Below are 23,144 nucleotides of genomic sequence, written 5' to 3'. Positions count from 1 at the left end.
ATTTCTCGAAAGACTTTTGTCCGACGGCGGATGTACCGTGACGGAGCGCTCCCCCTGTACCTCGAGCGCGTTACAGTGTTGTTCCTTTAATACATATTTGATTATTATTAGCCCGCCGCGCCCGCAGGCTAATCCGCGGCTCTGAACTAGCATTCCAGGCCAGCCATCTCAAGTGATGCATCAGAAATGAAACATCCCCGTAGCAGCGCTGAGTGTCCTGATTATGGGAGGGAATGAGGGCGGCCAGGCTGTGTGTTTGACCAGTGAAGTGCAGAAGGAAGCGTGGTTCCCCTGCAGCAGCCAGAAGAGGAGAGGAGAGAGGGAGGAGGAGGAGGGAGGAGGAGGAGGGGAGTGGGGGAGGTGGGCGAGCTGCGGCAGAGGAGAGAGGAAAAAAAAATAAAAAAATCGAAGAGAAAATGAGATCGGGGGAAGACGCAGAGAAGGAGTAAAGCGGCGTTGTCGTCTTACAGTCGGGTGACGCTAAGTTACGGCGGATGACGGCGTGGACGCTCGTGGACGCCGCCGCCGTAAAAACGCTTGCTGGAAACTGGTCTAAATCCAAACGGACAAAGAATACTGCAGTCGTTCAAGAATCGTATCTCAGGATTTGGATATTTCAAGAGTAAAAGGAGGAAGTTTAATATAAAAATGAATGAAAAAAAAGATTCAGCACCGATTTTTTTATTGGCGTTTTCAGCGATTTTAAGAGTACGTGTGATAAATGTATAGCGTTGTCACGGTAACTCGAAGTCAAAGGTGATTTAAAGGGAAACGGCGCGATATCGACGCTTTTTTCACGCTACGCACGATTTTTAGACGACAAATAATGACTGTATTTTTTATATATAATAAATGATAAATGGTGAAATCTTTAGTGTTTTTCTACCTTCAAGACTCAAACGTCAAGGATCAGTGGACGAGCGCTCTACCAACTGAGCCACCGTCGCTCAAATGTTCCACGTTTTCCTCAGTCCTGATGGAGATTAAGACTAAACCTGTTTATTCATTTTTATTTCAGAGGATCTTGTTTTGAAATTGTAATTATCTGAGATTTTTTTTTTTTTGCTCAGACACAAAACTCAAAACGAAAGAACATTTAGTCTCAGAAATGTGAAGATATTTAACCAAAAATGTAAAAGTACAAATCTGCTCTAGTTTGTGCTTCAGCTTCAGCTTCACGGCCGTTTCAGGTGAAGCTCGTTTCCTCTTTGTTGATATTTTCAGACATGAACTTTCGTCTGGACTGAGGTGTTTTAATCACACGGAGGGCGGGGCCAGAGTCACCTGTGTCTGATCTCCCCCCCTGACTCCCCCTGAACTCCACCCTGAGTCTAACCCGACCCTCTCCTCCTGACTCTCCTCCTGACTCTCTCCTCCTGACTCTCTCCTCCTGACTCTCTCCTCTGACTCTCTCCTCCTGACTCTCTCCTCCTGACTCTCTCCTCCTGACTCTCCCTCCTGACTCTCTCCCCCCTGACTCTCCCCCCCTGACTCTCTCCTCCTGACTCTCCCCCTGACTCTCTCCTCCTGACTCTCTCTACTCCTGACTCTCTCCTCCTGACTCTCCCCCCTGACTCTCCCTCCTGACTCTCTCCCCCCTGACTCTCCCCCCCTGACTCTCTCCTCCTGACTCTCCCCCTGACTCTCTCCTCCTGACTCTCTCTACTCCTGACTCTCTCCTCCTGACTCTCCCCCCTGACTCTCCTCCTGACTCTCTCCTCCGATTCTCTCCCCTTGACTCTCCCCCATGACTCTGACTCTCTATCCCCGACTCCCGCCCCCCGACTCCCCCCCGACTCCCCCCTGTGCACTTTCGCTCAAGTCCAGGCTGTAATCTTCACTTCACTGATGGAGCGGCCGATATTATGAGGAAACAGTCTGAGAGGAGGAGAGAGGTACTTAGGAGGAGAGACGGAGAGAGAGAGGGAGGGAAAGAGAGGGAGAGGTACTCAAGTGGAAAGAGGGAGAGAGAAGGGAGAAAGGAAGGTACTCAGGTGGAGAGAGGGAGAAAGAGATGGAGAGAGAGGTACTCAGGTGGAGAGAGGGAGCGGTGGAGGGAGAGTGGTCCCTGCGTGCTTGGAGAGGGCGCGTGCTTTAGGGGATGAGCAGATGGCCGAGGAAAAAGAGGAAACAAAAGCAGAGGTCAAAGAAAGTGGTGAGGACAGAAGTCAGGAAGGAGAGAAGAAAAGAGAGGAGAAAGGACAGGAGAAAGGAGAGGGAGCGTGACACGGAGAGCGAGGGAGAGTGGAGAGGAGAGATAAGGGAGGAGAGAGAGGACAGAGGAGAACGAGGAACAAGGAGAGACGAGGAAGAGGAGAGAGCAGAGAGGAGGAAGGAGTGAGGAAAGAGGAGAAAAACAGAGAGGAGGGAGATGAGAAAAAGGAAAGAAGGCAGGAGAGAGAAGGGAAGAGTGGAGAGAGGAGGGGGAGAACAGAGAGCAGGAAGAGGAGAGAGCAGAGAGAGGAGGGAAGAGAGGAGAGAGGGGGAGGGAGGAGGAGGGGAAGAGGAGAGATAAGCAAGGGAAGAGAGACCAGAGGTGGGAGGACTGAGGAGAGAGGACGAAGAGCAGAGAGGAGGAAGAGAGGAGAGGAGGGAGAGAGGAGAGAGAGGACAGGAGTTAGGAAAGAGGAGGAGGAAGAGGAGAGGAAGGCGAAAGGAGGGAGAAGGGAGGAGAGAGGAGGGAGAGAACAGAGAGAAGGAAGAGAAGAGAGAGCAGAGAGAGGGAGGGAGGAGGAGGAGAAAGAGGAGAGATAAGCGAGGAGAGAGACGGCAGAGGAGGGAGGAAAGAGAAAGGAGAGACGAAGAAGAGGAGCGAGAGGAGAGGAGAGGAGGAAGACAGGAGTGGAGGGCAGAGGCGAGGGAAAGAGGAGGAAGAGGAGAGAGGGAGGAGGGAGGGGGAGGTGCCATGTATCTCAGCAGGACATAAATACTGAGCGTTGGACAGAACAGAATCTCCAGATTAGGCTGAAGATAATTAGTATTTTCTCATTAACATTAAATTAAAATGTAAAATTTCGGTGGATATAAAATAAAACTCCCCCTGATCATCTCTCACTCCTGTTTTTAAGTCTCTTTAAAACTCAAATTTACAGCTTGAGTTTGTTTACAGCACTTTGGGCGACTGTTGTTTTAAAGTGTCTGTAAATAAAGTCATAAGAGCTGCAAAAAAAAAGACGACGATTTTTATTTTAAATCTGTATTTTATGCCAAATTGTCCAAGATTAAAACAGACGTAGATTTGTGGAAAAGGTCACGATGAAGCTCTGACCATCTCACGTTCTCTCTGTTTATTCATGTTGTTGGATTATTTTGTCACTTATTTGAAAAACTTGGCGTGTTTAATGAGATTTATTTTTACATAACAGCCAAAGAGCAGATAAATCACAATAAAAAAGGTCCGCAATTAGTCGTTCGTGGCGTTTTTTAATAATCGTGATCATTGCACACGTTTATACTCGTCTTTACGGCACCAGACTGACTCAGGTTTCCGGTTTCAATACAGTGTTTAAATGTTAGTTCTGGTGTTTGTCCACAAGGGGGCGCTCTGTCATAGCAGTGACAGTTGTTGCTTCTGTGTCTGTTCTGATTTGGGGCTGGTTCTTCACCGTTAGTCTCCATCGTGGCTCGTGGGCAGTGGATCTGGACCCGGATGATGCCACACATTTATATCCTCCACTCAAGAAGGTGAAGAAATCTGATGTGTGGAATTTTTACGGATTTGAAAAACAAAACCAACAAGATGAGACGCCGATCTGCAGAGTCTGAAAGAAAAAAGATACGGCTCCGAGGGAAAACATGAGCAACTTACACGAACGACTTACACGAGCGACTTACACGAACGATTTACACGAGTAACTTACACGAACGATTTACACGAGCGACTTACACGAATGACTTGTACGAACGACTTACAAGAGCGACTTACACGAGCGACTTACACGAGTAACTTACACGAACGATTTACATGAGCGACTTACACGAACGATTTACACGAGTAACTTACACGAGCGACTTACACGAGCGACTTACACGAGCGACTTACACGAACGACTTACACGAGCGACTTACACGAGCGACTTACACGAACGACTTACACGAGCGACTTACACGAACGACTTACACGAGCGACTTACACGAGCGACTTACACGAGCGACTTACAAGAGCGACTTACACGAGCGACTTACACGAGCGACTTACACGAGCGACTTACACGAGCGACTTACAAGAGCGACTTACACGAGCGACTTACACGAGCGACTTACACGAACGATTTACACGAGTAACTTACACGAACGATTTACACGAGCGACTTACACGAATGACTTGTACGAACGACTTACAAGAGCGACTTACACGAGCGACTTACACGAGTAACTTACACGAACGATTTACACGAGTAACTTACACGAGCGACTTACACGAACAACTTACACGAGTAACTTACACGAACGATTTACACGAGCGACTTACACGAGCGACTTACACAAACGACTTACACGAGCGACTTACACGAGCGACTTACACGAACGACTTACACGAACGACTTACACGAGCGACTTACACGAACGACTTACACGAGCGACTTACACGAACGACTTACACGAGCGACTTACACGAGCGACTTACACGAGCGACTTACACGAGCGACTTACACGAACGACTTACACGAGCGACTTACACGAGCGACTTACACGAACGACTTACACGAGCGACTTACACGAGCGACTTACACGAACGACTTACACGAGCGACTTACACGAGCGACTTACACGAACGACTTACACGAGCGACTTACACGAGCGACTTACACGAGCGACTTACACGAGCGACTTACACGAACGACTTACGCGAGCGACTTACACGAGCGACTTACGCGAGCGACTTACGCGAACGACTTACGCGAACGACTTACGCGAACGACTTACACCAGTGACTTACACCAGTGACTTACACCAGTGACTTACACCAGTGACTTACACCAGCGACTTACACCAACGACTTACACCAACGACTTACATGAACGACTTACAAAGATACGGCTCCGAGGGAAAACACGAGCGACTTACACGAGCGACTTACACGAACGACTTACACGAGCGACTTACACGAACGACTTACACGAGCGACTTACACGAGCGACTTACACGAGCGACTTACAAGAGCGACTTACACGAGCGACTTACACGAGCGACTTACACGAACGATTTACACGAGTAACTTACACGAACGATTTACACGAGCGACTTACACGAATGACTTGTACGAACGACTTACAAGAGCGACTTACACGAGCGACTTACACGAGTAACTTACACGAACGATTTACACGAGTAACTTACACGAGCGACTTACACGAACAACTTACACGAGTAACTTACACGAACGATTTACACGAGTAACTTACACGAGCGACTTACACGAACAACTTACACGAGTAACTTACACGAACGATTTACACGAGCGACTTACACGAGCGACTTACACGAACGACTTACACGAGCGACTTACACGAGCGACTTACACGAACGACTTACACGAGCGACTTACACGAGCGACTTACACGAACGACTTACACGAGCGACTTACACGAGCGACTTACACGAACGACTTACACGAGCGACTTACACGAACGACTTACACGAGCGACTTACACGAGCGACTTACGCGAACGACTTACGCGAACGACTTACGCGAACGACTTACACCAGTGACTTACACCAGTGACTTACACCAGCGACTTACACGAACGACTTACACGAGCGACTTACACGAGCGACTTACACGAACGACTTACACGAGCGACTTACACGAGCGACTTACACGAGCGACTTACACGAACGACTTACACGAGCGACTTACACGAACGACTTACACGAGCGACTTACGCGAACGACTTACGCGAACGACTTACGCGAACGACTTACACCAGTGACTTACACCAGTGACTTACACCAGCGACTTACACCAACGACTTACACCAACGACTTACATGAACGACTTACAAAGATACGGCTTCGAGGGAAAACACGAGCGACTTACACGAGCGACTTACACGAGCGACTTACACGAACGATTTACACGAGTAACTTACACGAACGACTTACACGAACGACTTACACGAACGACTTACACGAACAATTTAAACGAACGACTTACACAAATGACTTACCCACGCACATTTACGACACAAACATCCTGCATCGTTCATGACAAACTTGAGCCGAAAATCTCCATCATAAGTAACAAACCATGAGAAATAAACTATTAAATGCAGTTTGTGTTAGTTTGGACTTGTATGAATCCGTGTTTGTGTCGACTTTGCTATCGCTAGGTTAGCACTAGCTGAACAGCATTTTGCACAGCTGATTGCACAAGTTGCTAGCAGCGGCGCAGAGTTTTACAACAACCATGAACTAATCTTGAGTCTACATTTTAACATCGTCCCATCCCGAGTACAGTCAGTTCTGATACTGACGTTAAGTATTTAAGCCGATGTTTGATATCAACCGATACCAGTGTGTTTAGTTTTTTTTAGTTTTTTTTCAGTTTTATTTCCTTAAAACACAGTTAACGTCGCGCACAACAGACCCAGTAGTGTTACGTAAATGACGCTTATTCTTCACATCACGACTGAACGGATTTGCGCGAAGAAAAGTTCAGACATTATGAGACTTTCTGGGTCAAAATCAGTTTGTAAATCACCTCTAATTAAAGACGCAACCAGGAAATCGACATAACGAGCTGTTTTTTTTTTCAGTATTTGCATCCTATTATGGTTCAGCGCAGGATAAGCCCCTCCTAAAATGATAAATACTTATAAAAATGAGGAGAATAAAGAGCCGGAGAAGTGGAGCTGGCCCGTTTCATGCGTCTGTAAAGCTGCTGACCAGGAGAACGCCGTCACGGTCGTTAGGCGTGTGAAAACAGCGGCGTTCTGCATGCTACGGCTTATGGCGCTCACATTGAAAATCGATAGGACGGCTTCAAAAGTCTCACACTGGGGCCTGCGCGGAGTATTCACGAGGCTTTAAGGCGTCGGATGCAGCGGGACCGATCACGAGAACCGGCCGATGGGGGAGTTTAAAATCACGGGGCGGAGAGGTCACTCGCGGATTTCTCAGTCCACGCGCTAAACGATCACCGCAGAACAGAACCGCACGCCACATTAAGCACCAGTTACTTACAAACACATTTATCTCGAAGCGGCGACTTAACTAACTTCAAGTCGCTGCATAAAATAACGTTATAAATGTCCTGCAGCGAGAATGAAAAGCAACAGTTAAAACGATTTGGTCCACTGCAGTTTTACCTGTTTTTTTAATTTAATTTTTTATTTTCAAGCAGATTAATGACCACAACACATCAGTATACACATTTCCAGTACAGTTAATACACGTTTTATATTGTTTTTTCCTTATTTAGGCTCAAAACGTATTAAATCCCACCTTTGTTTTCCATTAAAACTTACGTTAAATGCTTTTCTGACTCATTCCAGATGCCATTCCAGAACTGTTTTATTCTGCTGTTTATTTATCACAGCTCATGATTTAGATTTTTTTTTAATTTTTGTCGATTTAAATAGTTTTTTTGGTTTAAATCTGCGCTTGTTTTTTTTTTTTTTCTTTGTTTAATTTCAATATTATCGTTTATCGTCTTTTGTGACACCGTGTTGCACTTCACTTATTTCTTCTTTAATTTCTTTCGCCCGTTTATCCTGTTGACCCCTAACCTTTATACCATTTAGATTTTTTTTTTTTGCAGTGTTAAGTACATTTTTAAACAGATACTTTAGTACTTTTACTTGGATGAGCAGCAAAACGTCTTCACTCCTACGACTTTATTTTAATCCGATTTACAGATTTAACTTTGCGTTTTACGATGAATCAAACCAGGACGACTGAGCGGTTACACAAACTACTTTTACTTAAGTACATTTCCCCATGTGATACTTTTACTTTTACTTTTTACTTTCTTCTCTCGTAACTGTTAGGATCATATTCTGGCCGTACCGTTCGTTATGCAAATCCACAGTAAAAGTTTTTCGTCCTCTTTAATCTCATTTCTCAAAGGGTCGGTCTGGGATAACTTCGGTCCTGGGGTCAAAGGTCATCGCGCCGACGCATCTTCCGCTTCGGGGTCTTATCTCTGAACCTCTCTGGAGTCTTCCTCAGGGCTTCTCGCCTCGTGTTCGCGCTCCTCGACGTTACCGCGGTGACCCTGACCACTTCTCCACTGGACCGGGGCAGACTCTGACGACGGAAGGGAACGGGTGTGCGGCGGAGGGGTGCGGCGAGGAGAGGGTGAGGGGGGGGGGGGGTCGCTTTGTGCAGCAGACAAAGAAGGTGCCAGTCGGGGTGAGGTTTCGTGTCGACAGTCGTGGCCCAAATTAAGAGCGCGGCGAAAAAAAAAAAAAAAAAAAAACCTCCTCGTGCCACTAGGAGTCGTGCAGCTCGGGTTGTGTTCAGCGCTGGAGATCGCGGCTCTCGGGCCTGCGGCGGCGGAGCACAATGGCGCTGTCCTCGTGTTGATTCACTTATCTGGGCGCCCTGAGTGTGTGCGTACGTGTGTGTGTGTGTGTGTGAAGGTGAACTCAGAGACGAGGTGTATCCCTGGGTGGAAGTGGCCTGTATTGGAGCTGATAGGGCAGCCATAGTGTTAAATAACATAGAGCTAATCCCGCAGGACAGGCGGGTCTGTGATTCTCGGGGCTTAGGGGACATTTTTGAGACTTCTGTAACGTATTCTGAGAAATTAAAGGGGCGGTATGTAACTCAGAGGCTGTGTACAGTCGTCCCTCGCTATATCGTGGTTCACCTTTCGCTGTTTCTCTGATTTTTAGTGCAGTTTTACATGCTTTTTTACAGGAATGTGCATTGTGTCGTGCGTCCTGATTGGCTGTTGGACTGTAGACCATTGTGTTGTGCGTCCTGATTGGCTGTTGGACTGTAGACCATTGTGTCGTGCGTCCTGATTGGCTGTTGGACTGTAGACCATTGTGTCGTGCGTCCTGATTGGCTGTTGGACTGTAGACCATTGTCCATCAGTCTCCTCCGTGCCGTGTCTCCTGTCCAGTACAGAATGTGTTCAGACAAATTTACATAAACGTTGGATCTCAGTGTGACTCTGAAGTGCTGTACGTTTGCAATTTGTTTTCTCCCCGACAAAACCCACAACGTCGATGAAACGTTCTGCACCGACAAAGACGCCTACGAAGGTTTGAACTTTGAGAGAGTTTAAACGAGAGAGAAATGTGAGAAAATGTTAACGCCTGTGTGAGAAAAGTGTATAAAGTGTGTGGTGAGGGGTTTTACAGACAGAAACATAGAGAATAATGTAAAAAATTAAGCTGATACTTCGTAAATTTTGCCTATTAGGGGTAAACGAGGGACAACTGTATATAAATGGACATAGCTAACCTGCTAGCCGCCACGTTCCAAATAAGAAGTGATCATGGGCGCACCTCTGGTTCCATCGACTCTGGCTCTAATTCACTTTCTATTGAAAAACTGTCTCCTCTCTCTGTCTCTGCTGCTTCAGACTCATTTTGGTCTTAAATGTTCGTATTAACCCTCTACATGATCCTGGAGTTCATTTTTTAAGTTTATTTATTTATTTATTTTTTATTTATTTTAAGTTTTTGCTTGTTTTTTATTTTGAGTTTTATTTTTATTTTTTTTAGGGTTTTTTTTAGTTTATTTTCTTTCTTTTTTTTGTTAGTTTTAGTTGTGTTTTTTTGTTATTTTGAAATGTTTTTTTTCTTTCTTTTTTTAAATTTTATTTAATTTTGAATAACAATAACAGACAAATCGGGCGCCTTCTTTTTCCGAACGTCACTCCTGTTAGCGTTAGCAACAGGTTTGATTGACAGCGTTGCTACGTGTCCGCTCCCTCCTAAACCAGCAGGAAGAGGCGTTAACTTCAACAGCCTCGCTCCTGATTGGCTCTTTGGTTGCTATGATACTTCCAAATACAAAACTCAGCTCTAAATTGGCTCTAGCCTCGACGAGCTTCATTCGCAGCTGAACGCCGTGGCGGACGTCTCTCTCCTTTCGTCCACGTCTTTCCCGTCTCTCCTTCGCCCGTTTATTTGCAGCAATAAAAACGATTGTTATTGTTATAAATGCAGCGTGGGTCGGGTTAACGTTAGCTGTCGTTGCGCGGAACAGTCTGAATTGCCCTATTGTGCGAAAAAATGGGCTCTTTTATCTTTATTCTAGGCAAATCAATAACATCGCCATGGAGACAAGCAGAAGGGCTCTTCACCGGGAAAGTTACACAGTGCAGCTTCAACGTCGGCCGGTACAATCCGAGTCCATCTGCGGAGATTAAGAGCTGCTTTCTCCAGGCGAGAGACGAAGAAGTTAGACTCGAAATGAATATTCAGTACTTTAGGGAGCACGGTATTTATTTACGGACACGGCGGAGTCACTTTGTCCACGTCTTTATACAGTCTCTGGGTTTTATCGCGGCGGTTGTAGGCGTAAAACGGGAGACGGAGACTTGACGTTAAAGGTAGCGGGCCAATTCTTCGCGTCTCTTTAGTCAATCGGGCCATAATAGCAGGATCACAGTGTTTACAGGGGCTTGATTAAACCAGAGGAGCCCCGAGAGTCACTCAGAGCAAGAGAGGGGACCAAACCACAGCTGTTATGGAGAGCGGCGTTTACACTGTAGTATTATGGGGCACAAGGCAAACATGTCCTCGGGCTGCGCTACTGAAGTGTAATAATTCTCGATTGTTGTGAAGTTCGCGCGATGAAAACGTAGACTTATTTTTAACGAGCGCGTCTCTATTGAATTCAGTTTATCTTTGCAATTAGACGGCGTTTGTTGAAACATAATGAGACGTCGATGAGTGGACGGGCTCATCTGCGACTTTATTCTTCAAATCCGGGCGTCAGATTTTTTTAATTTCTCAATCTTAACTTCGTTTACGGGTCCTTTTATGAACAAACTGTAACGAGTTTGTGGCGAAATGTGCGTTTCTGTGTTGGAGAAGACGCAAACAAAGCAAAGAGAGTGAAGTTTGGAGTCGTCCACTTAACCACAGCTCAAATATAAAATCATTGGCTTTAACTTCATTGTCATCTTACTTGTGCGGATCACTGGAGCATTTGCACACATTATTTCCATCCATTAGAAGCCACCTTAGTGTATAATTGGCCATTACGAGCGGGTCAAACGCCTCCATCGATTGGCCGCGTTCCAGGGGCCTTCATACGCTGTAGGTGCATCCGCTGACCGCTCTCCTCTCGTGTTTGTCCCTCTCTGTGCAGTTTGCTCCCAGTTCTCGCGCGGAGTCTACGCCATCTTCGGATTTTACGATAAGAAGTCGATGAACACGCTGACGTCGTTCTGCGGAGCGCTGCACACCTCCTTCGTCACGCCCAGTTACCCCACGGACAACGAGGTGCAGTTCGTCATCCAGATGAGACCTGCTCTCCGCGGGGCCGTGCTCAGCCTGCTGTCCCATTACAAGTGGCAGAAGTTTGTGTATCTCTACGACACGGACCGAGGTGAGTGACCCAGAGATTCTAGTCTGTACGAACCTGAAGCTTTTTCACATATCGTCACGTCACAAACACAAATTTAAACACATTTTCTTAGCTTTTTACGTGCTTTTCTGCAGCTAGAACAGGAAAACTGGTCAAAGTTGATGGAAAAATGGAGCTAAATACAGGGCAATCTTGAAAGAAAATCTGTTGGAGTCTGCAAAAAAAACTTGACACCGGAATGGTTTAACGCAAAACTTATTCACATGTTAGAACGGTCCAGCCAAAGTCCGGACCTAAATCCAACTGAGAATCTGTGGCAAGATCTGAAAACTGCAGCTCACAAACGTCTCCATCAAATCTGACAGAGCTCGAACTGTTTTGCAGGAAGAATGAACAAAAATTTTAGTCTGTAGATGTGAAAAACCGGTGGAGACATAATCCAAAAGACTTGAAAAAGGCAGTTCCAGAAAGTATTGACTTAGCGGGGCTGAATACTTTTGCACGCTGCACTTTTCGGTTTTGTTTTATTTATTTTTTTAATCTGGACATGATGCATAATTGTCTCTCTGCTTCACACTTATGTACCATTTTGCTTTACTGATAAATATTTAAATTTGTGGTTGTGACTTCCAGGAGGATTGTGTTTTATTGGAAGTCTTTTACATATGTGGTAAAGAACCTTTCAGTTTTCCCAGCTCCTGTTTTCACTGTTATTTCTAAATCAATTCACTCAAGTCCCAATAAAATAATCAACTTGAGCGAATGTTTCTCCGAGTTTAAGTCGAGGCTGCGCTAAAGAAAAGTGCTCGATTTCCTCGTCTGTGTAAAACGTTCATGGTGCGAATGTTAAAATGATAATCCGGCGGTAATATCTTGTAAAGAAAAGCCCTTTTTTTTTCCTGATCACTAGCACTTTGTCACCACTCGGGGCAGTGTGTCTTCTCGTCTCGTGGTAATGGCGGTGTTGATGCGCTCGTCCGTCATCTGTAATGAGCTCTGCCACAACCGTTTCCTACACAAATACCGGGCTCCATCTCCACGGCGACGCTGCGCATTACGGGCCGCGGCATCAAAGAAATCACGTTCCCACATTACTGCACCAATTTGACTACGGAGCAGGTCTAATGCAGCTTGCCACGTGTGAGACGAGCTGTCACCATGCTCAAGTGCTCATTTTATGGGATTTGTAACGTCAAAAAAGAAAATTAGCTCATTATCTTTCAATGGAGTAATGATGGCCTCCTCCTCCCACCCAAACTTCAATTTATTCAAACAGCAGGTGGACGGGAGACGAGGGAGACGACTCTGTGCCAGACAAAATCATATGTTCTATTTGCATGTGTTAAAAAAAAAAAAAAAAAAGTTGGTGTTATTTTCTAGAATATTAGCAAAGACAACAACTGTGGATTGATGATTTTTAAAATGTCAAGTAAAAGCTAATTTCCCTACGGGGACAATAAAGTGTACCTTAACCTTAAAGGTCCGCTGCCAAACCAACCATTAGACTGGAATAAAAGCATATATTTTCATTATGGCTGTTTTTCTGCACTAAAACACTTTGAAAAACACGCGTTGTTACTGTGAGTGAGCTTGCATCTCCGTAAACCTGGCCTCCACCTGCTTGTTGCTATGGAAATGTCATTGCTTTGGATCAAATGTTCCAACGCATGACATAAATCGGACCTCTCGATGGAGAACGTTCTAAAAAATGGTTTAAATTTGCCATTTTAAGTCACGTGCTGCTTAAAAAAACATGCATTCTTACTGCGAATGAACTTGCATCTCCACAAACCTGGCACTTCCACCTGCTTGTTGCTATAGAAATGGTAGAATGCCTAACATATGGTCTAAATCGGACCTTTCTACGGCGAATGTTCCAAAATATGGTTTGAACTTTCCATTTTAAGTTACGTCCTGCTTGAAAAACATGAGTCCTTACTGTGAGCGAGCTTGCATCTCCATAAACCTGGCACTTCCACCTGCTTGTTGCTATGGAAATGTCATTGCTTTGGATCAAATGTTCCAACATATGACATAAATCAGACCTTTCTATGGAGAATATTCTAAAATATGGTTTGAACTTTCCATTTTAAGTTACGTGCCGCTTGAAAAATCAACTTACCGCGAGCAAGCTTGCATCTCCACAAACCCGACTCAAACCTGGCTTCCACCTGCTTGTTGCTATGTAAATGCTTTACATAAAAATCTTATTATGGCATAAGATAGTTGCTAAATAGTCCAGAATGATGTCTAGCTGTATTTTTTAAACATATTGACATCAGTCCTGGTCAAACGTGATCGTCCAATCAGATCCGTTTATTTGAGTGACACATGTGAAACGAAGAAGCTCATTGGTCACCTGTGAATTACAAATAAAATTAAATTTATCTCACTCATTAACAGATTAACAGGTTATTTCTTTGCTCATTAATTCTACAAAAGCCCTGTGATCCTTTATTTCTTAATTTTTTTCCGATATGGACAAACGATGCCTGTCCCTGATTGGCTAATCCACCTGTCAATCACACCCATTTGAAAACAGGGGATCCCAGGCACATAAAATAGACCTCTTTATGGAGAATGTTCCAATTTCTGGTTTGAACTTTCCATTTTAAGTTACGTGCTGCTTAAAAAACATGCATTCTTACTGTGACCGAGCTTGCATCCCCACAAACCTGACTCAACCCTAGCCTCCACATGCTTGTTGCTATGGAAATGGTATTGTTTTGTATAAAATGTTCCAACTTTAAAAAAAAAACTGCTGCCTTGATGATGATGTTTTTCAGCCCTGTGATAATTTTTTTCTTTATTTTTCCCGATATGGACAAACGATGCCTGTCCCTGATTGGCTAATCCACCTGTCAATCATGCCCATTTGAAAACAGGGGGATTGCAAAAGTGTGTATTATGAGTCCCAGGCTCATAAAATAGACCTCTTTATGGAGAATGTTCCAATTTCTGGTTTGAATTTGCCATTTCAAGTGCCGTACCCCCAACAGAAAAGCATTATTTTGATCCTCGCGTCAGTAATGGATCTTCACTTGCCGCATGTTTCCAATCAAAGCCGCAGATAAACGCACTGTCCGTGTTGTGTATTGGCTTTACAATTCCCAACCAGAGTGACAGTGCCACACAGGGGTGTCTCCAGCGCTTCTATTTGCGGTGTTTATTTGCTCATTATAGAAAGGTCCTGACCCGCTGCAGGGGCTTTAGGCTTCATGTCTCCCCCTCCCCCAGCTCGCCTCTTCTCTCCGGCAGAGTGCGGAGAGCGTTTTTAGCCCTGTGTCTCGGGGACTTCGGGGGCCTGCGGGGTCTGTAGCCGAGGGCCCTAATCCTCGCTACAGCCTCGAGATAATGTGTGGTTAATTAGGGTCACTCTGGCTGGAACACTCATCGGATCTTCCCCTGTGGATGCTAGCAACCCACTCGTCCTTCAGAGCGAGCTAGCGCACACCACTAGCCCGGTGTCGTTCTGTTTCCTCTTGTGTCTGGCAAGTGTCTGGAGCAGAGGTGGATGTAAGAGCGGGGGCGCTGCTAAAGTGCTAGAAATATACAAACAGAATAGGCGTTTGTGAAGTAAACAGCTACTGCTCCGGGAGACAATGAGAGGATTTATTCTTACGTGGGTCTTTTTTCTCGGTTAAATTTAAGCAAACCTCACAGAGCAACACTTAAAGGTCCTATATTACGCAAAATTGAGGTACAAGTCGTGTTTTAACGCCGTTACGTCCTCAAAAACAGACCCGGAGTTGTGTTTTAGCACGTATTAGCCTGGCTGCGTCTCCAAATCTCATAAACTACGAGTTTCCAAGTTAACTTTTACCTTTAGTTCGGCACAGATTGGCAATTCCAGAGCTGAAATGATCCAAATTATTCCAGAAATGAAAGGTGCGCGGAGTTTAAAAACACAGCGGAGCACTTCCTGTATCGCCACATGATGACATCACAAGGTGGAACAGAGCGTTTTCAGCCTAAATCTGCAGAGTTTTGCGTGAATTAAAACTAAAAAGCACAACTCCAGATGTGTTTGTGACGGGAAAACGACATTAGAACAGATCAGAAAGTGTCCTCTGTTTATTTATCCAGGTTTGGGATTAAATCAGTAATTGTTCGTTCTTTTATTCGGTTGATATTATATATGTATTTAGAGAGAAGAGAGTACTTTATACGCACGACAGCAGCAGGATGTAGTGCCCGTATAAACCATGTGCTGTGATAATATGCAAATAAGACGATGTGCAGTATTTACAAAGCGCTCTGTTCAGTTTGTTGGATACGCTTTGATTTAAGAGTTTTGCACTTCTGCACAGGTCGCAGGATTAATCGCAGGGTTCAGAGTCCGGTTTATCTGCAGAGGGAAGTGGCGTTTGTACTGTACGTGTGCGAGCGTACAGATGCGCTGGAATACGTGGAGCGAGCATCCGCAGAATCCTTCATGTTCAAGTTCAAACGCCGCTGTGGTCAAACCGGGATGAGGAGGAGCCTTTGGGAGAGCGTCCTGAAGATGTCGGACCGCAGATGGCGCCGTCGTCCCGCCTTCGCCTGCGGGAAGACGGCAACAAAGACGAGTTTAAATCGGCTGGACGCGTCACAGCAACACGTGAGCGCTCGGAGGAAGAGCGATAACGAGCGGTCGAAACGGTCAGGGAGGTAAAAAAAACAAAAAAACAATTAAATCTTGGGCTAAAAAAGAAGCTATTGAAATAAATAAATAGAAGGTCAGGTGAGCCTCATTACGGTGCATTGTAGACGTCGTAAGATGGCGCCGAAATCAGCTTGAACCGTTCTGAGGAAGAGAATGAGCGAGCAGTCGAAACGGTCAGGGATGAAAAAAAATAAAAATAAAAATAATTAAACCCTGGTCTGAAAAAAGAAGCTGTTAAAATAAATAAACAGAAGACCAGATGAGCCTCATTGAAGACGCCGTAAAGGTCATAAAACGGCGCCAAAATCTGTTTAAATCAGCTGACCGGATGCGTCAAAGCAACATCACGTGACCACTCTGAACTAGCGAGCAGTCGAAACGGTCGGGCATGAACGCAAACTAAACCTTGGTCTGAAAAAGAAGCTGTTAAAATAAATGAACAGAAGACCAGATTAACCTCACTGGTCACGCTGTAGAGGCCATGAGACAAAACCTGGACGCGTCACAGCAGCATCATGTGACCGCGGTGAGGAAGAGCGCTAATGAACAGTCAGTCGTCAGGGATGAACACAAACTAAACACTGGTCTAAAAAAAGAAGCCGTTAAAACACATTAACAGACGACCAGGTGAACTTCCTTGGAGCGCACTGCAGAGGTCACAAGAACAGACGAAGAAGAGGAAACTTTACTTGGGTGAAGCCATTAAGACACCAGCCGGCGCGGCGTGATTTACAGCCTGTTACCTGTGTACGACAATTCCCCATGTTAGCTCCATCCCAGAGCAGGGCCCATGCCAAGTCCCCTTTAGCTCGGTGCTTACTGCCAGTGCTGTAATACGATCCCTTATTAGACGCAGGACATTGGTCCCAGGAGGGGATTAAAGGCGTTTATTGATGCACTCCATCCAGCACTTTGGGCGGCGGTGACACTTGGCTCATCAGGCGGACAGATGTGTCAGAGGAGCGCACCTCTGCTTATCAGGTGGAGCCGTTCCCTTGGCGATACGGCGGGCTGCTCCTCACAACTGACAGTCACTTTAATAAGGATGTGTGTCCTTTAGTCTGAAAGAGTCGAGGAAAAGGAAGTTTGGTAAACAAGTGCTTTGTGTTCAGCTAAATGGCCACTTAGTTTTGTCTAAGGAGAAGTTCTGGTGGAGTTGAAGAGCTCATAAATGGTCACGTTTGGTCATTTTAAGCGATTGTCCAGATAAATCATGGGATATTTTGGTTTTCTGAAGTGAAACGAACATGGTTTTTCTTTGAGTTTGGAAACATTTGGCACATTTGACCTCTGGAGGAGTCTGTGTCCTGTTACTTTGACCATTTGAAGGATGTACATTACCAATATTAATAGCGTCAATGATCAATGCCTCTTCTCCCTGGTATTTAACACAAGCTACACAGGATATTTTGGTGTTTTATTGTTCTTTTCCTTTGTTTTTTTCCAGACTTTTACGTGAAGCACTTTGTTCAGCTGAAGTTTTTTTAAATGCGCTACAGAAATAAACTTGAATTGAATTGAAAGATCTACAGTAGTCGCTCGTTTATCGTGGGGATTATCTCCTAAAAATAACCTGGTGGCGTTGAAGAGCTCATAAATGGTCACGTTTGGTCGTTTTAAGCGAGCGCGACGCAGGTTTAGTGATTCTGCTACGATTGTCCGGATAAATCATGGGATATTTTGGTTTTCTGAAGTGAAACGAACATGACTTTGGCGCGTTTGACCTCTGGAGGCGTCTGAGTTACGGACATTGACCACTTGAAGAACGTACAATAACAACATTAATCGCGTAATGATTGTAACGAACCTCGACGCTCACGGATCCGACGTCGCCGATTTGCCGCGCCGACCTTGAAAAACACAAAGTAAATATTCGTTTTCATGTTTGGACGTGATCTCCTGACTGTCGTGACTATAATAAACTGTATTTCTATTGACTTTACAATTTTTAAACCCAATAAACGATAACCTTAACGCCGTACGACACAGATACGAGCACATTTCGAGCTTTTTTAAAAGAAACGTGCTCGCGCCTCCCATTGACGAACGACCTCTCCGACACAAAGCACCTGTCGCACCCTATTATTTCCGCGAGTAGCATTTTGCGTTTAATTCCACGCTGATAAAAGCATTGATCATTTGCTATAGCAGAGGCAACTTTGCAATTATTCCCCTCAACCTTTCCTATTACGGGGAAGGGGGGGGGACATCGCAGCGCTACAGAAAAAAACGCATTCACTCAGCGACATCCAAAGGTTTTATTCGGTCAATAGACGAGATAAATTACAAGTACAATACTCATTTGCGGTGTTATTAGACGAGGGCAGAAAAATGCTTTTAAGCCGGTGCGCGGTGCTTTCAGATGGAGAGTGATGGTCCATATGCTTAGGGCTCAGAAGTATTGGAGGGAAATGGAGAGAAATTGGTCGCCTAAATGCCAGTACGAGACAGCTGTTCGAGAGCCGACGTTATGATGAAGGAGATGCGCCGCGAGTAAATGGAGGCTCCTTAGGTCCTGTTGTACCGCCCTAATGAGCGGCTATGGCTTTTATCTAAGGTAATATATCGTGGGCGTAGCGTAAATGTGAGCCAGTGCGGTGGGTGCGGGACATGAAAGCCTCCGCCGCAGATATATTCATTTTCCTTTTGGAGCGAGGCTAAACTCACAACCCTCGCAACACAAACTTATCCAAAGTGTGGCGTTATTAATGAGAATACTGTACTGCCGTCACGTTATGTAATGGTGTTATGTAAAAAAAACAAAAGCGCGACTCCTCCAGATATTCACAAACTAATTAAAAAACATCCATGTATTTATTGTTTATTTTATTATTTTTATTTTATTTTTATGTTTTTATTATTTATTATTTATTTTTTTATTATTTATTTTTATTTTCTTTTTATTTTTTATTATTTATTATTTATTTTTTTATTTTTTATTTTTATTGTATTTTTATTTTTTATTATTTTATTTTTTTATTATTTATTTTTATTTTTATTATTGTTATTTTATTTAAATGTTTGCGCTCTATGGGTCCTGAAATAAAAAGGACCCATAGAGCTGCTGCTGCTGCGGGATGTGCTCAGACTATGGAACAGCGCCCTCTGCTGGTCAGACCGTCTCAGTCGTTAATGCACTAGACTGATAAAACAACACTTCTTCCTGGTATTTATCACAAGCGATACAGGATATTTTGGTGTTTTATTGGTCTTTTCCTTTGTTTTTTCTTGACTTTTATGTAAAGCAGCAAGTTTTTATAGAAATAAACTTGAATTTAATTGAATAAACTGCAGTGGTCCCTCGTTTATATCGGGGATTACGTTCTAAAAATAACCCGCGAAATCGTCAGCTTTATTTTTTTACAATTATTCTCTATGTTTTGCAGCTGTAAAACCCCTCACCACACACTTTATACACTCAGACATTTTCTCACATTTCTCTCTATCGTTTATCATTAGGCCTGTCTCGATAACACATTTTGAAGTTGTCCTTGGTTTATCCCGGAGTTTTGTTCTAAAAATAACCCACAATAGGCAAAATCCGCAGTTATTCTCCATGTTTTTGTCTGTAAAACCCCTCACCACACACTTTATACACTTTTCTCACACAGGCGTTAACATTTTCTCACATTTCTCTCTCGTTTAAACTCCCTCAAAGTTCAAACCTTCGTCGGTGCAGAACGTTTCATCGATATTGTTGGTTTCGTCGGGGAGAAAACTTAGCAAACGTACAGCACTTCAGAGTCACACTGCGAGGACACTGATGGACAACTGTCTACGATCCCTTAGCCAATCAGGACGCAGGACTCGATGCACGTTCAGATGCTGTAAAAATCATGTAAAACTGCTCTAAAAAAAATCACAAAACAGCGAAAGGTGAACCGCGATGTAGCGAGGAACGACTGTAAATCCGTTTTTCTTCTCTCCTCTAAAGATCCTTCACGTTGACCCTCGTTCCTGGACCCTCTCGGCCCCTCATCTCCTCGGTCATCCCCCCGTCCTCCTCGTCTCCAGTTTAAAGTACAGGCTGAGGTATAGTTCCTGCCCGGTGCTGTGGTCAGGTGTGGCCACATAATTGCCAGTTCTGTGCTGCAGAGACTGATGATTACAGGCTTTATTGTCTCTCCCAGGCACAATCAGGCCTGATTCAGCAAACTGAGCCCGGTTTGATTCATGGGCCGTGCGCCGCCGTCCCCCCGTTTCTTCTTTCTTTGAGGTTCTTATTTGCTCTTATGTGCTCTTATAAGCTCTTAACATCGTCCTTGTTCTTTTGGCTGTGCATTTCCCACTTTGTTTGCACTGCCCTGGATCCTTTTAAGGCAATATATTTTAACTCCTAAATTTTGTGTAGACTTTGAACTGAATTGCTCCAAGATTTTGCGCTTCAAATTGCTGTTGTTTAGCGTTTAAAGCCTAAAGTTTAGTCTGTTGTCTTAGCTCCGTAAAGTCAGATCCACTGATACAAAGGTCGGCGGTTCGAATCCCGCTCTCAATTCAAATTAATTTCAGTTTTATTTATATGTCACATTTAAATACAACTTCAGCTTTACATAAAAACTACTAAAACTACTAAAAACAAATATACAGATGATACACTACACAGGCAAAGAGCAATAAAATACCATTAAAATACAATAAACGAGCAGTCAAGAGTCAATGACCTACAGGCTGATGGTGCGATTCCAGCTCCTGCCCTTGGGCAAGACACTTAACCCATCTCGCCCCCAGTGTCTGTGTGCACCGGTGTATAAATGTGTGTGTGAAAGGATGAGGGATGTAAAGAGTTTTGAGTCTTGAAAATGGAAAAGTACGATATAAAAATGTGACTATTTACCATTTTGATCCAGGTCACATATAGAGCTAACAAACATTTTAATCTTTGACCAGTCAGAAATTTTAGATTTTAGATTTATTTTAATTAATCAGATTTTATTTATTTATTTATTTATATTTTATTTTATTTATTTATGTATATTTTTATTTCATTTATTTATTTATATTTAATTTAATTTATTTATGTATATTTTTATTTCATTTATTTATTTATTTTTTATTTCATTTATTTATGTATATTTTTATTTCATTTATTTATTTATTTTTTATTTCATTTATTTATGTATATTTTTATTTCATTTATTTATTTATTTATTTTTTATTTCATTTATTTATGTATATTTTCATTTATTTATTTTTATTTTTTTATTTAATTAATCAAAACCAGTCAAACAATTAGACTTTTTCAACACATTTTTGACCAAATAAACATTAAAATATGGCAGCTGAACGCCTGTAAACCCAGAATATTTACGCATAAACTGTATTGATGAAATTCAGAAATACTTGATTCTTTTTTTGACTTTTTCATGTAATAATGCCACTGTCTTTATTATAAAAATGTCTTTGAGCGTATTTAAAATCTGTAGAGCCTGTATGAGCCTAAACAATGGTTACGATGATCACGATTATTGATTATTTAATAAAGCCGGACAAATCAAATGTGTAGATTAAAAGCTGAACGTGATCTCTGTGTAATTCCTCAGTCGTTCAGGTCTGATCTGCACCAAAAAATGGTTAAAGAGGAGAATTAAAGAAGCTATTTTTGTTAGGAAAGACAATCATTTCTAGAACAGGAATGGGAGCTTTAGACATCACCTTTTCCCCATCCTCAGACCCAAAGCAAACAAAGAGAACAAAGAGAACAATAGGGCTAGCCTGGATTCTAATAGCAGACAGACATAAGGCAGCGTCCGGCAGTAATCTGACCGGAACTGAAGACCGATTCCTTTTGCTATGGCTGAAAATCATGTCGATGTTGTGGTCGGTGATTTGCCGTGGAAAAGGACGAATTGGGAAAACGATCCCGCTTCCTAATCACAGGTTTCAGTTCCTCGTCTCCAAACTGCTGATCTCACAAGGACGGCACAAAGTCAGGAGAACACGATAGACCTGGCGACCTCCAATAATCAGCCGGTTTGACGATGGAGGAGTCTCGAAGGCGTCAGACGTTCGCCGATTTGATATTATACTGAAAAAAACTGATGAGCAGAATCGATATTAATGATTATTTACGGATCGTTAACAGCCCAGAAAGTCTCGTAATGTTTGAATTCGTAGCTACACAAGTTGTTCTGTTGTTACTTGAGAGATGAACAACGTCTACGTAACACGTTTGGAGCAGTTTTGTCGTTTTTATTTTCGTTTAAAGGGATTATGGCAGTGCTGGTATCGGTCGACATCGGGTATTAGCAGATAATTGACGCCATGGGATCGGAAATTAGGACTGAAAACGCTCAATCGGTGCGACTCTCGTAGGCGGGTCTTTGCCATTCCTTCTGTTTCCCAATCATTGATGACACATTATAAACAATAGCTCCCCCTTCTTCTCGAGTCCGCCATTCTCTTAGCGGATCGATGGAGTGAATTATAGAGTCGGAGGGAGCCGGGCTCACTGTAAGGAGACACTGTGATGAGGCACCTGCTGACAGATCAAACTGCAGCCCTGCCTCATTACTGCCGTAGCACCGGGACGTCAAACTCTCTGGAACAAAAGTCGACCGCACGGGAGTTCAGCTTCAGCCTTTAGGACCCAAAGTATCTCCTGGGATTTCCTTTGATTTTCCCCCCGTCAATATTCCCAATACCTCCGACTCGGTCAATTGAACCGATCGAGAACAATGAGGTACATTTACTGCATCGACTGCGCGAGTATTTTACCATGAGGTGAAACATGTAAGCTGTGCAAATGCTTCTGTGTGTCCAAGGATTTAAGGAGAGAGGCAGGTTTAACGCAGACAAATAGACACAAGCTAATAGATGGGCGGGTTTAAAATGTAAGTAGAACCGTTGAAACTGCATGAAAGTAAAAAAACGTATAGTTACGAGGAAAGACGGGGCGAGATCTCGAGCCGCAGAGACATATTTGATCCAAGGTTGTGCACAAATGAGGAAAATCTATGTCGTTCATGTTTGTTTTTGGATCGGACAAGGGTTAAACGTTAGCATT

General features: G+C 43.7%; 1 protein-coding gene across 3 annotated transcripts in view; it reads left to right on the top strand.

Annotated features, from left to right (window-relative positions):
- The window catches only part of LOC117377414 (glutamate receptor 3), a 170,389-nt gene that overhangs the window by 49,790 nt on the left and 97,455 nt on the right, over positions 1 to 23,144 (top strand). For all 3 annotated transcript variants that reach the window (XM_033973810.2, XM_033973809.2, XM_033973813.2), the window contains exon 3: positions 11,278 to 11,517. In XM_033973810.2, the coding sequence (XP_033829701.1) occupies positions 11,278 to 11,517 (240 nt within the window). The remainder of the gene's footprint in view (positions 1 to 11,277; positions 11,518 to 23,144) is intronic.

Source organism: Periophthalmus magnuspinnatus, chromosome 10 (genome assembly GCF_009829125.3).
Source record: "Periophthalmus magnuspinnatus isolate fPerMag1 chromosome 10, fPerMag1.2.pri, whole genome shotgun sequence".
Lineage (NCBI taxonomy): Eukaryota > Metazoa > Chordata > Actinopteri > Gobiiformes > Gobiidae > Periophthalmus > Periophthalmus magnuspinnatus.
This window is presented reverse-complemented; position numbering and strand designations above follow the sequence as displayed.